The following is an 18,413-nucleotide window of genomic DNA, read 5'->3' as shown; positions in this document are numbered from 1 at the left end:
AGGGCTATGTGGATGGCCCTGAGAAACCCTACTAGCAGAGTCATCAAAAAGCAGAAGAGACTGCTGCATGACTTGGGGCTCAGACTGCTTGGCTGATTTGCAAGGGGGTGAGGTGAAAGACTGATAGTCATGGGCCGCAGGTGCCAACTCTGATCTTTCTGCAGGGGACTGGGTGGGAGACAATGTGAAGGAACTGGATGCACTGTCAGCCACCCAATCTACTGGCGCCTGTACTTGTTCTGGTCTCACCATTCGTAGAGCGGCATTCGGGCCTACTAAATAACGCTGAACGCTCTGTTGCCTACACGCACCTGAGGAAGGTGTTTCATTTTGGCTTGTAGCTGGCACAGATCGACCACATCCTCTCCCTGCAACAGGAGCTCCACCAACACCAGCAGCACCACGACCAGGGCCACGTCCCTTTATTTGACGCTCTGACCATTTTTTGCCGTCACCCACCAAAGTAACAGGCGTTTTTACTAAATTTAGTTCCCTGCCTGCAATGCAGAGCAGGGGTTTTTCAACTGCAAAAATAGGTTAATGTCAACCACCAATGTAACAGACCAATTTTTTTTTAATTAAGTCCTTGTCACCTATGCAGAGCAGGGGTTTTTAAATGGCAAAAATGGGTTAATGTCACACACCAATGGAACAGACGAATTTTAGAAATGTAAGTCCCTGTCACCTATGCAGAGCAGGGGTTTTAAATGACAAAAATGTAACAGACAATTTATTTTTTATTATTTCCCTGTCTGCTATGTAGAGCAGGAGTATAAAACAGTCAACAATGCAAATATGTCAACCCCTGAACTCACAGACGGATTAACTATATTATTGTCCCTGGCACATGTGCAGGTGTACTTCACACAAAAATTGGTTTGTCGCCCACCTAACTAACAGACGGATTAAGTATTAAATTATTAATATTTATTTTAGATGTTGCATTGCGCCCACCAAAAAATGACTGTAGGAAGGTCAGCCACAGAATGAACAGACAGATAAATTATCTTTCTGTGTCCGAGGTGTAAAAATTATGTATTGCACATGTACCCTGGCTGGACAATTGTGTACCTGGCCTATGTTGGTGCAGGAACCCACCCTCCGAGCCTTTTGTGAATGACGGGCCTGATAACAGTGGAAATGTCATCCCACAATCCTACAGATGGACTTACTGTATTTATTTGCCTGGCTGTCAGATATGCAGCGCAGGCCGCAAAGGTATTTTATGGCCCCCAAAAAAGTGTTTTTTTCTCCCACAGTGATGGATTTACAGATTTTATTTCACTATCAGATTTGCAGTGCATGCTGCAAAGGTACTTTATGGCCAAAAAGTGAGTTTTTTTAAAACGACAATGTAACAGCAGTATTTAATGGTTTAATTGGACTGTCAGAAATGCAGCGCAGGCTGCAAATGTACTATCTAGCACAAAAAGGGTGTTTTTTTTCTACCAACAATGTAATAGCAGTATTTAATTTTTTTGGGGGACTGTCAGAAATGCAGCACAGACCGCAAATGTACTGTCTAGCACAAAAAGTAAGTTTTTTAAAACGACAATGTAACAGCAGTATGTAAGGGTTTTATTCGACTGTCAGAAATGCAGCGCAGGCTACAAATGTACTATCTAGCACAAAAAGGGTGTTTTTTTCAAACAACAATATAACAGCATGTGGTCATGCAGGTGGAAGGAAGATTTCTCACCTAGGTGAAGTAAGTGTAATCCAGGGAGTGCTGTGGCGTGAACAAACGTATTTGTTTAGGCAGGATGCTTTCTGGAAATATGTGGGGCCTGGATTATGCGGAACGGTTGTTAAGGTTGGCAGAGGGAGCAACTGTTCCGTTTCTTCCAGGCCAGTTTGGTGTTATGCTCTGGAACACCTTAAGGCAGTTAAACTTGTTAGGTTACTATATACAGAGTGCTGTGGCTCACTTAGGTGGAGGTCTGCAAGGACAGCACACGGTGCTGTGAATACTGAGGACCAGTGAGCAAACTACATGCTGTGTGAACGGCAGCCTAACAACTGTAGCCAAGGTGAGACAAACTCTTTGTGTTATTAGTTAGTCCCAGAAGGGAAGGCTTTTGTTTTGTGATTTGTTACTGCAATACTGGAAATCTTGGGTTCCACTAAAAAGCATGTGTTGATGTAACCCTCCTGAAATCGGACCCTAAATAAAAGTAACGTGAACTTTATGTCATCTGTGCCTCCGTAAATGTCCAGAACAGTACGCTACCCCCCCTTGCAGGCTTACACAGCAGTATTTAATGGTTTTAGTGGACTGTCAGAAATGCAGCGCAGGCCGCAAAGGTACTTTATGGAAAAAAAATAAAAAACTGTCCCCCCAGAATCTAACAGATGGATTTACTGAATTGATTACACTCACATGGTACTTTACAGAAAAAACAGGGGTACTTTACAGAAAAAAATGTGAATATGTCACCCCCTGGGTCCCTGAACTCAGACGGATTACCTATATTATTTTCCCTTCCTCTGGCACATATGCTGTGCTGGTGCACTGCTGTTGAACAAAATGGCCGCTGACGCCCACCTAACTAACAGGCGGATAAAACTTATTTTTCTGTGTCACTGGGCTCAGGGCAGGGTACAAAAATGTTGCATTGCACCCACAAAAAATAAAAATAATAATCGATGTAGATCGCAGAGTTAACAACAAGTTCTGATATCAGATTCTTTCCTATTCTCTCCCTCACAGCAGCTGCATCCTATCCCTACACTGATCAGAGCACAGTGACGTGCGGCGCCACGTGACTCCAGCTTATATGGAGGCTGGGTCACATGCTGCACTGGCCAATCACAGCCATGCCATTAGTAGGCATGGCTGTGATGGCTTCTAAGGGCACACGAGTTAAACGCTTGTTGATTGGCTGCTCTGCAGCCTTTCAAAAAGCGCCATTAACTCGCCGAACACCGAACTCGAACTTTTACTGAAATGTTCGGGGTCAAAAAGTCATACGTTCGCTCAACCCTACGAGGTCAAGAAAAGGCACATAGCATTCTAAATCATGATAATGCCTTGATTCCTGCAATGGATTTGCCCGTTGTCACGGATGGTGTAACAGAAAACAAGAAGTTACAAATAAGGATCCGACTGGCTTGATCCGAAACTAAGGAACAAAAGGGTGACCCCTATTTAAGCCCTGAAACTCTCCCTGTCTTCTCAGCCCATGCAAAGATCTCTATGATAGAAAATTACATGCCCTCGTGCCTCGACTGTATGACACCTCAACACCCTATAATAGTGAGGGGACCCGACCACCGGCTCCCTACACTTAATACGGAGGGAGTCAGGGTCACCTAGGATCAAGCAAACAGGAAAACACAAATAAATGAACAGACTTATCTGTAGAAGCATCAGTTGTAGCATACAGCATGTACACACTCCAGGAAGTTGTATAAACCGCAAAGTGATGCAGTATGGGAGGGGATTTAAAGGGATGCAATCAGTGCAACTAGATGACAGCTGAGAAAGGGAAACGAGATGACAAAACAAAAGCAAAACAAAAGAACCTCAAGCAGGAGGTTATGAAGAATGTCTGTCAGAGCTTCTCAGATGTCTGGTGGTGACACCCGTATGAAACAGCCCTAACAGAAATAAGAAGTGAATGAAAGGTAGGCATAGCCTTTTGTCTTTAAGACTGGACAACTTCTTTAAAAGGCACTTTCTGCTTTCAGCTAATGTAGCGAAATACCGTATAATGATTTTTGATAGAATACAAAATAGGTTAGAAGAAAGTACTAGTAGGACAATTAGCATCTAAGATGTTCTGCAGTGTAAAGGTGGATTTACATCTTTCTGGGAACGCTCGTTCCCGACAATCTGCTCGTGTAAAGGTGCCGCTGTTCACCCGATGAATGAGCAAAACATTTTTCTTCAGAAACACAATATACAGGCCTACTGGTACAAATGTAGAGAGTGTTGAAACAACTCAAGGAAAATTAAGGACCCTTAAGAATTAACTTTTAATCTACATCAGATAAAAGGACGCCCTATAATTTTGGACGAACAAAACAAATACACAAGGGCAATAATATAGCCCAAAAACAAATGGGCGTGTGGCATCCACTAAAAACACCCAATAGTTGAATGTGTTGATATCAGGATAAAGATGCAATTGGTTAGGGTAGTGACAAGGGCAAGAATCAGAGGTCCAGAAAAATGACCAGAGACAGAGGAGAAAAAAGGAACTCTCCCTATGCCCGCCCTAACTAAGCCTCTGCCCAGGGACAATCCCTGATAGTGGGATTTCACTGTCCTTGTGCCTGCCCTGTCAGACCCTAAATTAGCCCTAGGTAGAGACAAATCCCCATAGGGGAGTAAATAGATGAATTAGTACAGATAGAAAAAGAAGTAACAATGTACCTATCCCTTAGTCATAGTTAATTGATATAATGACCCCAATTGATATAATAAACCCCATACAAATGTAGAGTGTTGATCGGCAGCAAGAATCCGGAGGCAAAGTTTCAAAATTTCTGGCTAATGTCAATGCCGTTGTATTTAGATTTCGCTGGATCAACTGCAGACCTTGATGGACTTAGGTCCTTTTAACAACTCACTAATTATGGTCTAGTCCAGGGATGCTCAACCTGCGGCCATCCAGCTGTTGCAAAACTACAACTCCCAGCATGCCTGCTCTAGTCATTTGATGATCACACAAGTACATGGGAATAAGCACCTTTGTATAGAAAAGAAAACTCCTTTGTATTTGTTTAAAATACGTTTATTAAAAAAAAAAAAAAAAAAAGCATATAAAGCTAAATAAGATATTAGCAAATTCATTCTAGCAGTTTCCAAACAGCAAAAACATGTCAAGCATACATTAAAAGTGTTAATAAATATCCACTGTCCACATGGACAGATCATTAATGCTAATGACTACCTAAAGCATACATACAGGTATAAAGCCTATACTTATGTTGGCCGTCCAATTCCAAAACGAGGTTTAGACCTGCAATAAAACACATACAGTGATTAAATGAATAATACTGGCATAGACGTCTATATTAAGTATCTGAATTGATATATTATAAAATATTTTTGTGCCGCTATATTCTAACGCCCATAACTTTTTCATTTTTCCGTCGGCCATATTGTATGACGGCTTGCTTTCTGTGGGTTGAGCTGTACTTTTTAGTGTTTTGCGGTGCTTGTTTTTATTCTTATTTTTTTTCGGGAGGCGAAGGTTGTTAAATTTGTTGGGAGAAACAGTGTTGGTAATTTTTTTCTTTTCTATACTTCTGTATTGCAGCATATAATGATTTTACTGATCTCCTATTACATCGCTCCCTCTGTCTAACCGCTCTAGTGACGTGGTATTTATAGACAGTGGTAACGATCGGAGTTATCTCTGATCCTGGTCACTGCAGGTGGCTCTGTAACAAAGCCAGCACCTGTCACATATGAAGCGGGTTATGTTCCTAAGCCCTGTGCACCTTCACTGTACATGTATGGCAGATGTTAGCAAGGGGTTAATGTGGTATATTCACATGCATCAATTTTGTGGTGTAGATGTATCTGTCACTGGGATCTCATGAGTACTCCCCAGTGTACCCATGACATCATGGAGCGAGTGCAGCTGTAACACACACTTGTGCCACAACTGCCGGGATCGGAGATAACTTTCTCCATTGACCCAATCAAAAAATGTTTCCCAGTAATAGACTGGTAGACAATTACCGGTATATGCCACTTGTAGGTTGCCAAAGTGGGCAATAACAGCTATCAGAGCTACTTATGGCATAGCCATGATTTTTTTTATACATTTTAGAAAAAGTTAATTTGTGTTTTTTGTCCAGTTACATTGCCTGTATCTTAATAACCTGTTTAAATGAATATCAAAGTCATGTGTTAAAAAAAACTACTTTACAAGGGTGTCCTTACTTTTTCACATGACTGCATGCTAAATAGAATGTCACATAAGTGTGAAAGTTGTGCGCTTGGCTTAGCCGCAGCCAAATTCATGTAAGTTATTTGATTGGATAATCGTTTTTTGAGCAAATCATCGGATGCCATTATACAAGAGCTTTTGCGCTGAAGATTATTGGCTGAGGTTTGAGACTCATATAATCAGTACAGTAAAACATGTATGTATATCATATGTACACGTTCCACATGTAGAAAGATAATCCTATATAGTACCTGGGGTTCTTTTCTGTGTTACTTTGCCGGGTATTTGTTTGGACAGAGGCTTTGATCTGAGCTTCAAGTCTGGAGTAAATTCCACCTGCCTGCTAAAGAAAGAGAGGCCTTCAGTGGAATCCCGTGTAATTCATTTAGTTTAAATGGGTTGTGCAGTGCTTAGATATTAGATATAGGTCATTGATATCAGATTGATGACATAGAACGTTAGGATAAGAGTTGCAGTGACCTGGCCACTACACCATGAACTGAGCTGTTCCAGTGCATGGTTCCAGGACACCAGAGCTTCTCAAAACAGCTGATCAGCAGGGGTAGTGGGGGTCGGACTCCTACTGATCCGATATTGATGACCTAGCCTAAGAAAAGGTCCGCAATAAGAAAGCCACTGACAACCCCTTCAACAATCCCAGGTTGGGTCAGATTGAAGCTAAACAGATGGATAAGAGAGCATATGATATTTTATATATAGACCAACCATGTTGGTCAGGTGCACTCACTTCCTTCCCATCTTTGGTCTTCATACAATCCAGGTCTCCGAGTCTTATTTTTATCAAATGACCTGTAATTTCTGTCATTCTTCTCTGATCTGCAGCAAAAGAAAGATATTAATACTCTTATTGCACAAATCCAAACTATTGATAAATCTGCTTAATTATGTATGAAGACAACAATGACCATCCACCCACATACTTCACAATGACTAGACGTCATGTATTTTAAGGGAGATCATGTGCATAACCGATTTATGATATTTCTGAGATCTATATACAATGTCAGGGCATCTTATGGGGTGAATACGGTACTAATGAGCACTACAAGAAAATGTACACTAGAACAAATGTTCTAGTCTAAATTTTCTTGTAGTATTAATTGAGGGTAGTGCCTCTTTTAGACTGAACAACGCCCATCTACCTAGGACTTCTGAGCAGAGTACTTATGTAGCTTGTTCCTCCACTGCCCTGAATATTGCAGGCTTAGGTAAGTCGAAAGAGAGGCAGTATATTAGTGTTAGGGACCCATCTGCGGAAGCCACCTTGACGCCTGAGAGATGGGCCCAACACACGTTTGATCAAATATGTGCTTTCATTGACTCATTTATAGTAGGTATGATACCACTTTCATTAAGAATGACCCCCATTTCTTATCTCTATTGTTTGTATGTATAATGGTGTGCAGACGTTTTCTTTTTTATCAATCATTTCTATTAATGAGCACTTCCATTATGGAAGCACTCATTAGTACCGTAAGACCAGGGAGCAGTGCATATAGCACCCCCTGTGCTGGCTCTGTACTCACCGCTTCCTGGTCGTCTCCTGCAGGGCCCCCACACTGTGCTGTGACCTGTGCAAAGCGTGAGGACTTCTGCGTTCTGTGACGACGTCTGGTTACAGCACGGTAGGAAGAACGCTGGATGTTAGAAGCGGTGGCGTCTGGAGCAGGAGAGGTAAGTTGATTTTTTTTTTGTCTGCTCTAAGCATGGGGGTCTTATCTGAGGTCTGAATGATTCACATTGGCAGTCTGAGCTGAGATCTGAATGGGGGTCTTATTTACATTTGGGCTCTGATCTGAGGTCTAATTGGGGGGTCATTCACATTGGAGGTCTCAGCTGAGATCTGAATGGGGTCGACTGTGACAATGTCTGGTCGCAGCACGGTAGGAAGAACGCTGGATGTTAGAAACTGTGGCGTCTGGAGCAGGAGAGGCAAGTCGATTATTTTTTTGTCTGCTCTGAAGTCTGGATGGTTTTTTTTTATATTGGGGGTCGGAGCTGAGATCTGAATGGGAGGTCTTATTTACATTTTGGCTCTGCTCTGAGGTCTAATTGGGGGGTCATTCACATTGGGGGTCTCAGCTGAGATCTGAATGGGGTCTTATTAACATTGGGGGTCTTATCTGAGGTCTGATTGGGGTTCTTATTAACAGAGTTCGAATGAAAAAAAAATATGTTTTCTTATTTTTCTCCTCTAAAACTTAGGTGCATCTTATATGTCAAAAAATATATACCCCTTTTACTGTACAGGATGGCAGTTAAAAATACAGACTTGAAAAAACACAATTTTCATTGTCACTAAAGCCTAACTACCCCATCACCGATCCTCTGCCTCTGTGTAGTTACATAACTGCCATCATCTTGTGACATTTCAATGGAGGTCTGGTGGAGAGGCTAGCAGCATGTCACCCAGATTTCAAGAAACCTCTTTAAGATGATTAAATAAAAAATAGTGGCATAAGGACATAATGAGGACATTCTCGGGGTTAAGCAGTTGCACTTAGAGTTACACACCTTCTTCTCTCTGAGCATCCTGGTTAAACCTCAAGGAGCGAGATGCGTCCCATTTACTTCTCTGTGTACTCACTCTAAAAAAAAAAAAAAAGCAAAACCTTTGGAAATCAAAATTTACGACTGTATATTTTGTGGTCCACAAAAAACGGACCCGCAAAAAATACGGATGACATCTGTGTGCATTCCGTATTTTACAGAACGGAACAGCTGGCCCTTCATAGAACAGTACTATCCTTGTTCGTAATGCGGACAATAATAGGACATGTTCTATTTTTTTGCACACAGAGTAACTTCCGTTTTTTTTGCAGACCCATTAAAGTGAATGGTTCCGCATACAGTCCGCAAAAAGATGGAACGGACACGGAAATAAAATTTGTTCGTGTGCGTGAGCCCTTAGTTAAATGTTGACAGATGTCATGAGATACTTACGTAAATGGAGAAGAGTCTCGAGATGGCTGAGAGGAAAAAACAAAGGGTTAATACATTGTGTAATTGGTTGTATTTAAAGGATCAACAGATCAACACCTGATCTTAGTCCGAATCACGCAACAAGGATTACAAACCTGACAATGAGAATACACCCCAATTACAGACTGAACCCAGTCCTCACGAACATTATTATACCATTATACCTACCAGGGCTACCACATCTCAGACGCACCTTTATTATCAGGATCTTAATCCTGCCAAAAGATCCAGTTGTACCCAGATGGCATGATAAACATTACACGGCCATAAGGCCTAGTTCTACTTAACTGATTTGGTCAGTGATTTCCATAAGTGATTGTGAGTCAAAACCTCTGTGTAGGCTTCACTCTTGATTTGTGCTCACAATCCCTGATAGAAATCATTGACCAACTACTGAAATTGAAACAATACACGTTTTTTATTACTTTTCCTCTATAGACATGCTTACTCTGCATTTACTTGATGAGAATTTTGACACGTTGAATTATATGAAATCAGCGTTGGATGAAAAAAGAATAAACAAGTAAATTATTGCCATGGTATCCATGCTGGCTGCATATAGAATAGGGTTAAACCTACAGGCAGATCTGCAGCAGGGCTTTCCGCTGCAGATTTCATGGCAAATACATGTCGATTTTTTTTCTGAAGTCTATTTCTCCAAACAATCTATGTACCTACTTCCTGAGACAGGAAAATTAGTGAACTGCATGAAAGTTTTTTTTTTAAATTTCAAACGCAGCATGCCGTACCTGTGAAAAATCCATACTCTCCTGCTCCCAGCCACTCCGTTCTGACGCCTTTCAATGGTCTTTCGCTTACAGATGGACAGGGTGACATGAGCCACTGCAGCCAATGACTAGTTTCAGTGCCGACGTGTCCTCAAGGGCCACGTCACAAGCTTAGTGGGGACACGTCAACACTGAGGCCATGCACATGCGACCCATCTCTTACAGGGCGGAGATCGGAAGACCACAGAAGAGAGCCAGAAAGCTGATTTTTTTTACAGCAGGCTAAAGTTTAAAACGGTAGAAAAAGCTGGACAATCTCAAAGGATGTGACTGAATGGTGACAATCCCAGTACTGAGCTGCAGAATATGTTAGTGCTATATAATCAACAGGACATAAATAAAGAGTACAGAGTAGATATTTACCTTTTCTTGTGGTCTTTCCTTTTTATGAATACTTGGTGACGACTTGTGTTTTTTTAGCTGTCTATTGAATTTCTTTGGTTTTTCTTTTCTTCCTGTTAATGAGAAATCAAAGATTTGAAATTAAAATGAGCCCCTACAATGGTCTCAAAGAAGGTTACAGCCCATCATCAGAAGGATCTCATCATAAGGAACATTTGCAACATGTCCAAAAATGTTCTAGTACATGTACAATCTGAGTCGGGGTCTAGATAACTAAATACTGGCAAGAAGGATCATCAGGTATAAAGTAGTCAGAGGGTGTGAATAATGGGTCATGAACACAGGAAAAGGTTGGGTTATGTTTACATTTTGGGCAACTATATGAAGAGGGTGTGCCCATATGTAATAGCAGTGAGAAATACATGCCTGTGGGCAATATTTAGAGCCATCCTCTAAAACTTCAGGTAAGCAATAAAAGGTTGTCCCGTTAAGACAACTTATCCCCATCAGGGTGGAGGACAAGCATCCGATCAGCAGGGATACGACTGTTGGAGCCCCCGCCAATTATGGCAATGTGTGCCCGTGTTCCCCAGTGTGAATGGAGCTTGTCTGTTGGACCTTCCTGTGTCACACATTTATGCTGCCTCTCCATTGAGCTTTATGGGGCTGCCAGAGATAGCCAAGTGCTTGTACCCTGCTTTTTTCGGAAGTCCCATAGAGTTGAATGAAAGTGGGGGGCGTACATGCGAGTCTAACATTCCATAAAAATGGGGAGAACGAGCTCCCATTCTCGTAAGAGACGGGGACCCCAGTGGTTGGACCCCCGCCAATCAGACAATTATTCTCTATCCTGTGCATAGGGGATATGTTGTTTTAATGGGACAGCTCCTTTAAAGGGGTTCTCCGGGAATAAAAAAAATGAAAATACTTAAATATAACTTTATTATAGATACATTCACAAATACCTTTTATTAGTTATAATGGTTCATTTGTCTAGGGAGCAATTATCAGGAGGAATAAAATGGCCGCTGTCCTAATAGTACACACAAACCTGTCCTAATCACACAGGGGGACAAGTTACTTTACAACACTGCGCTAAAGAGCTGCTTCATCCTCCTCTCTGCTCTGCTTGTCAGGGATTATGATCCTAAATACAGCTGATAAGAACTTTAGCTGAATCTCTGTGGGAATGGAGTTCATGAGGAGACATGAAGTACAAAGAGGATGGATAGGGCAAACTGTGGTAATGTGGGGCTGTGGTAATGGAGACTACATCCAAGTGCTGCTGTTCATTAACCACATCCTACCCTCCTCTCGGTACTTCATGTCTCCTCATGAACTACATTTCTACAGCGATTCATCTGAAGATTTTATAATCTGCATTCAGGATCATAATCCCTGACAAGCAGAGCAGAGAGGAGGATGAGGCAGCTCTTTAGCTAAGTGCTCTGAAGAAACTTGTCCTCCTGTGTGATTGGGTCATTATAACTAATGAGATGTATTTGGGAATATATTTATAATAATGTAATAGTGAGATCGGTTTAAGACCATAGTGTTGTCAGATATAATCTACTTGTCTGTGTTGACAATTTATATTACCGTAATTGTCAGACCCCTATACAACAGGTTCGGCTCTATCAATGCTGGGATGTAGAAATATGTATTTCATATTATGATCTCATGTTTCTACCATACAAAAGAATGAGTGCGATGTATCAAATGATAAAAAAGAATACCTATTTTTTTCGACACTTCTTCTTCATCCCCAACCTCATCCTCTGTCACCTCAGACCCAGTAGTGTAGTCGTCATCTTCTGACAGCAGTGACTGTTGCTTCTGGAACAGAACACACATTTGTGGAAAAAAATATATATATATATTTCTATGAAGACATATTTACTTGAAAACCTTACCTCTACTACCTGTAATTCACTTAAATGGACATCAAAATGGCAAAATATCACTGAAAGGGGCTTAGAATTACTAGTACAAGGTTAACTCCACTAGATGCAGGTTACAAGCTTGCATTTTTTAGCCAAGATAGAAACTAATATATCATGCATTTTGGGCTGTTTTAGTATGGTTGCTATGCTGACTAGCCGAAACCTGGCCTATCTATGAGCCTGGATGACAAGCCAATCAGGGTTCAAGCTCAGTGTTCACCCCAGGGCCAGACGGGTGGGCTATTTAAGACTGGCATTTGCTGCTCGTCTTTGCCCGTGATATTCTTCCTGGCATCTGTTGTGTTGCTTGTCTGTTGGACCTTCCTGTGTACTGGCTTGTCTCTGGATTAACCTTAGTCTACGGTTGTGGCTTCTACTGTCTTGCCTGATGAACTAACTTTGGCTTGTCTCTCGATTAACACCTACTTTACTGCTTTGGCTCCCAATTACATTTCTGGCTTAGACTCTGGCTTGTACGTCTCTCCTGCTACTCCTTGGCATCTGATAGGTCTGCTACTTGTGAGCTCACACAGTTTTTCTGCTGCCTTACTCCACAGAAATAGCCTGACTGTGTCCCTAATAACCAAGTCCAACTGTCTTGCCGCATGCTCTGATTAACACCTAGGGGTAGCCTTAGATTTCATATCTGGAGTGGTGAAGGAAGATGGGTAGCTGATTTAGAGTTTGCTGGTGGTGGTCCAACAAGGTGACCCCCTATTCTTTCTCATGTCTGTCTCTTTACAACTAAATACCCAACACAACATCTTTATAGATGGAAGGCGTGTAAGATGATGGTCATCAGTGTTTTTCATCTGTGTAGTCTCCATCTTATACAACTGGCGCTTGGTTGCGTTCTGGACTGATCTCCACTATCTGTAAAGTTTGCTTTTACTGTTTCTTCCACCAGTGGTGGAAGGAACTAAATCTCTCCTTGCTGTCAGATTAATGGTTTGATATATTGTAAGGAATCTCATAGTCCGACTGAATATTACAACTGTAAGAAGAAGCTTAAGCCACATAGCTCAGCTTCCCAGCATTTTCAGAGAGGAACAATCCTGGCTGAAAAGATGGCCGCATTTGAGCAGTCACAGGAAATGGAATGGGATGCATTGACGTCACTAAGCAAATCATAAGTTAGCAGCAATTGCAAAAAGCAAAGTGTGGGCAACGTAACCTTTCAAAGCAAAGATTGATATTTGCCTTTTCTACTTACCAGCTGCAGACTGAAGTTTTTTAATGAAAGAAACTAACCCACCAAGCAGCAAAGAACAAGAAAGACATGAAAGAAAACACAGAGAGGTGACAGGTATCAAAGAATAGCACTGGACACAGAAGTGACCTTCCTTAAGTTTTTAATACAAAGCAAAATATCCAGATTTCCAGAAATATAATTAAAGGGGTGTCAGCTTTTTACAATAAATTTATATTAGATAGGTCCCGCCAAAATAAGTTTGTGTCCCACTGCTTAGTTCACTGTGACAGTTGTGGCCATGTAGGCTGGCTGCATGCTTTCTTGCGTACTGGCTGCAGGCTTTCCCCTTGTATGCTGGGTGCTTGGGGCTGCGGTGTCTTGTGTGAACTATGCCAGTGAATGTGTGTACTCCCCTTGTCTGCATCTCTGTGCAGTTCTTGTCACTGCTGCCGTGTAGGCTGGCTGCAGGCACTCTCGCATACTAGCTGCAGGCTGACACCTGTGTATGCTGGTTGCTTGGGGCTGCATGCTGGCTGCGGTGTTGTGTGTGAACTGTGGCCTGTGTTTGTGGCTTCCATGTCTGCATCTCTGTGGCTCCTGTCTCTGGTGCCGTGCAGGCTGGCTGCATGCACTTTGTACATTGGCTGTGGGTGTTCACATGTATGCTGGTTCTGTGATGCGTGCTCGCTGCGGCTTTGTGTGTGAACAGGGTCTGTATATGGATGCATTTGTTTGTAACACAGTGCAGTTCTGTCTCTCCTTGTTGTATAGGCTGGCTGCCTGTAGACTCGTACTGGCTTATCAGGTGCCCTCATTATGCAGCTTTATCTATCTGTGAGCTGTGGGGTTTGGGGTCAGTCTGTCTTGTGCCTTGCTGGGTGTAGCCCCTTGCTGCTGACCCAGGGGGTTTTGCCATCTGCCCTTCTGTGTGGTGTTGCCTGGTAAAGCATACTGTCACATGCCGGAGGACCAGAGCAGACCTCCGGGACATCTTGCAAACAGGATACAGGCAAGATTCAGACCAGGGACCAACAGAGTACTTTATTACACATGTAATAAAGTACTCTGTTAGTCCCTGGTCTGAATCTTGCCTGTGTCCTGTTTGCAAGACGTCCTATGGGTCTGCCCTGGTCCTCCGGCACATGACACCACTAAGCCTAATATTAGGCACCACTTCTTGGTCTGTACAGATCACTTTACTGCAGTTATATGGATTAGGATTCTAAATCCGACAAACTACAGATGTAAAATCAAAGGGCAACTGACAAATGTTAGCCAAGGAGGAAAGCAGATAACAATGGAGATTTCTCAAATATTAGAGTAATAAACTACTGCCCAATATTAATGCTGACTTTAAAGAGAACTTGTCACCTCTCCTGACTTGTCTGTTTTAGTAAATACGCGTGTTCCCCTTGTAACAACAACTCTAGAGCATCTTTTCTTATGACTGTCTTGTAACGTTCCTCTGTTACTATTTCTAGAAATTAAGGACCACATTGCCAACTGTACAGTCTGACACTGGGAGCTCTGATTGGACAGTGTGAGAGTGAAAAGTGACACGCCACGTCCACCAATAATATCTAGATGTCAATTTATTTATAAATTTGTAACAGGAGTAATATATAATTATTATATTATGGGGAAAAATATTTACTGAAAATAATGTCAGGAGAGTAGACAGGTCATCTTTTTAGGGTCACGGAGCTTTCACAAAACCTTTGATATATGTCATAGAGAGATATTAGAGGTTTTGATTAGTGATGAGCGAATTTCCTCTCCTGCATAACGGAAACGGGACAAATCCATTTTGCAGCCCATAGATTTCTATTATGACGGAATGCCTCTTAAGGCATTCCGTTATACATTCTGCCATAGAATTGCGTTATGGTCTGTTGTAATGGAATCCATAACACAGTTCACCTTTTACTAGTAAACAAAGCGTGAACAAATTCCAAAACCTTAAATTCGCTCATCTCTAGATTTGATCATGGGGGGGTCTGAGTACTAAGACCCCCACCGATTGCTAGAACAAGATGAGAGAAGCGCCCGTATAGTGCACTCTCTCTCCTCGCTGTAAGGGAGGATGAAACACAGACTCAATAGAAAGTCTATAAGTCTGTCTTGATTCTGTCTCCTACAGTGATAAGAGGAGGTGCTATGCTTCTCTCTTCTTGTTCTAGAAATTGGTAGGGGTCTCAGCACTCAGACCCCCATGATTAGAACCTTTGATATGTTGCTATGACATATCAAAGGTTTTGTGAAAGCTCAGACACTACCATTAGGGGCCACATTCAGCCCCTCTTCCTACCTCATTGCTGTTCTTTTGCACATTCTGTCAAAGGGGTCTGTGATTTTTTTTTTTAACCGATGACCTATCCAGAGCTATCTGATTGTTGGGTGCGACAACTGGGACCCCAACTGATTAGCAGCAGCACCGCAGCCTTCTCTCAGCTCACCAAGCACTGCGTCGTACATTGTATAGCAGCTGCTTAGTATCGCTTCAATGGGAACGTGTTGTCACTGGCCTGGGGAAAGCTAAAAAAAAACTGTGGCTCTACTGCGAGCTTTCTCAAACAGCCGATTGGCAGGGGTCCCAGGTGTCGGACCCCCACTGACCAGATTCTGATGACCTAAAAGTCTTGGAAAAGCCCTTGAAATTTTGCTAATTTTCTATGTGTGCAAGTTTAGATTTTCTGTGATACAATACGTGTCCAAGAGTGGCAGAGACTCACAGCGTTCATCTCCCCGGTCTTCTGCCCACATGCAGCGCTCGGCTCTAGCTGGACATCACATTCTACAGTTTTATCTTGACTTAGACTAATCCCAGAATCCCTGTGTAGAAGCAGAACACTGTAGTATTAGGCTACTTTCACACTAGCGTTCATAGGTCCGTTCGTGAGCTCCGTTTGAAGGAGCTCACGAGCGGACCCGAACGCCTCCGTCCAGCCCTGATGCAGTCTGAATGGAGCAGATCCGCTCAGACTGCATCAGTCTGGCGGCGTTCAGCCTCCGCTCCGCTCGCCTCCGCACGGACAGGCGGACAGCTGAACGCTGCTTGCAGCGTTCAGCTGTCCGCCTGGCCGTGCGGAGGCGAGCGGATCCGTTCAGACTTACAATGTAAGTCAATGGGAACGGATCCGCTTGAAGAGGTCACCCTATGGCTCAATCTTCAAGCGGATCCGTCCCCCATTGACTTTACATTGAAAGTCTGAACGGATCCGCTCAGGCTACTTTCACACTTAGAATTTTTTCTAAGTTATTAATGCAGACGGATCCATACTGAACGGAGCCTCCGTCTGCATTAATATGATCGGATCCGTTCAGAACGGATCCGATCGAACGCTAGTGTGAAAGTAGCCTTAGTCATGCTCCTCAAACAGGTTGGACAGTTTGTGATAATATATCAGTACGAAATTGCTTACCCATAAAAGTCTTTAGAAAAAGGGACAACTATAATATCCCTTCTTTGTAAGAGGTCACTTAGTAAGTTCATAGACTGACTCTTTGGTGCATCTCCTCCAGGTAAACCAATAATGTGGTCTCGGACTTTACAGCCCTGGTAAGCAAAAAAGCGAAATTTTAAATTACATTTGACAACATTGTAAAATAATCCCTTTATAGACCCAGTTATGTGGTCAACGTATCCGTCCTACGATATCCAATTTCCCTTTGTGGGCCATTCCCTATTATTACCTTCATCATGAATTAATCACTAAATTTGCTTGCCTATGACTTAATAAACCTGCCAGGTTCTAAAAAAAGGTCTAGATTCTTAAAGGATAACTGTCATATTTTTTATTTTATTTGCTAGTTTATTAGAGCTAGGCATGTATGCCTGAGTTAGTCTGTCAATGATTGTCAAAAGATCTGTAATTACCTTATAACAGCTTTCATTAATGTCCTCTGTCCCTTTGCACTGCTCCCTTAACAGACCGTTGCTAGGGCTTGTCTGTCTCCAGCTAGGAAGACGGAGGGGCGGTCCTTCACACTGCATGCCTGCATTAGGCTTCACAGTGAGGAGGCGTGTCTCTCAGTAATCTGATTGGCTGGCAGGGAGCTGCTGGCTACACCAAGTGTGTATGGGAAGTGAGGGGAAGCAGTTTTAGCCTCAGAGAACTGGCAGAGGAGCCATCTTGAGAAGGTCCTCATATTGTAAATGTTTAAATGTTTAAACAGCTGTAACTGAAGGAAAACAGTGATAAGTGAAGAAAATAAAGATTGCTTTATGCATAATGCTGCTACAGCAGTAACATATGCTAAAATAGAATTTTTTTTATGAAAACATGACAGTTACCCTTTAAAGGGGGTTGTCCAGGATTTTACAACTCATCCTCAGCCCATCCTCCAGCCAATAAATGAGCAACTTCTTATTTGTCTGCTGATCACATGTTCAATGCAGGCATAAAATCGTTAATTTCTAACGATAATTTGTTTTCCCTTAGTCCTAACAGCAGCACAGATGGGGTTAACTGCCCCTGTGGACTGGTAGGACCGGCGGAATTTTAATGAGCCCAAGAACCAATAAACGATCTTCAGCTCCCTGAAAGGGAGGAGATCACCCCCCAGCCCACTGTGTCTTTAACAAGTATGATGTAAGTTAGGGAGGGATATTTGTGTGCTGCTGTTAGGACTAAGGGAAAACAAATTATCGTTAGAAATTAACGATTTTATGCCTGCATTGAACATGTGATCAGCAGACAAATAAGAAGTTGCTCATTTATTGGCTGGAGGATGGGCTGAGGATGAGTAGAAATTAACGATTCCCTTACGTCCTACCAGCAGCACAGATGGGGAGATAGCAAGATAAAACCCCTAGGGAGGGTCCTCATGCCTGGCAGAAGTAAGAACTGTCTGCCCGAAAGCCGAAAACTCTGCCATCCTAGCATCTATCCTATAATGGGAGATGAAGGTTGACTCAGAGCTCCAGGAGGCCGCCTTACAGATCAACTCTAAGGGGAGAAGGCTTCTTTCCGCAACCGAGGTGGAGACCGCCCTAGTAGAATGGGCTCTCACAAACTCGGGAGGATCTAAGGTTTGGGAGACAAAAGCTTCCTTAATGGCCTCCTTGATCCAGCGACTAATGGTGGCTTTAGACGCTTTACGGCCTTTAGATTTACCGGCAAACAGGATAAGGAGATTCTCATCTATCCTGAACTCTCTGGATCTATCCACATAGATCTGGAGGCATCTAGAAATATCCAGCGGATCTCTAGCTGGAGTATCAGAGGAGGAGGCTGTA

General features: G+C 42.6%; 1 protein-coding gene across 3 annotated transcripts in view; it reads right to left on the bottom strand.

Moving 5' to 3' along the window:
* Positions 1 to 4,794: 4,794 nt before the first annotated feature.
* SANBR (SANT and BTB domain regulator of CSR) overlaps positions 4,795 to 18,413 on the bottom strand; it is a 58,265-nt gene continuing 44,646 nt past the window's right edge. For 2 of the 3 annotated variants that reach the window (XM_044289523.1, XM_044289522.1), the window contains exons 13-21: positions 16,597 to 16,730; positions 15,907 to 16,006; positions 11,776 to 11,875; positions 10,061 to 10,152; positions 8,871 to 8,896; positions 8,442 to 8,515; positions 6,655 to 6,743; positions 6,158 to 6,249; positions 4,795 to 4,967 (exon numbers count right to left, since the gene is read on the bottom strand). In XM_044289523.1, the coding sequence (XP_044145458.1) occupies positions 4,931 to 4,967; positions 6,158 to 6,249; positions 6,655 to 6,743; positions 8,442 to 8,515; positions 8,871 to 8,896; positions 10,061 to 10,152; positions 11,776 to 11,875; positions 15,907 to 16,006; positions 16,597 to 16,730 (744 nt within the window). In that variant the 3' untranslated portion in view covers positions 4,795 to 4,930. The remainder of the gene's footprint in view (positions 4,968 to 6,157; positions 6,250 to 6,654; positions 6,744 to 8,441; positions 8,516 to 8,870; positions 8,897 to 10,060; positions 10,153 to 11,775; positions 11,876 to 15,906; positions 16,007 to 16,596; positions 16,731 to 18,413) is intronic. The other variant, XM_044289524.1, reaches the window with a different exon arrangement.

The sequence above is a fragment of the Bufo gargarizans genome, chromosome 4 (genome assembly GCF_014858855.1).
Source record: "Bufo gargarizans isolate SCDJY-AF-19 chromosome 4, ASM1485885v1, whole genome shotgun sequence".
In the NCBI taxonomy this organism is placed as follows: domain Eukaryota; kingdom Metazoa; phylum Chordata; class Amphibia; order Anura; family Bufonidae; genus Bufo; species Bufo gargarizans.
The sequence above is the reverse complement of the archived record's forward strand: the minus strand, read 5'-3'. Positions and strand labels throughout refer to the sequence as shown.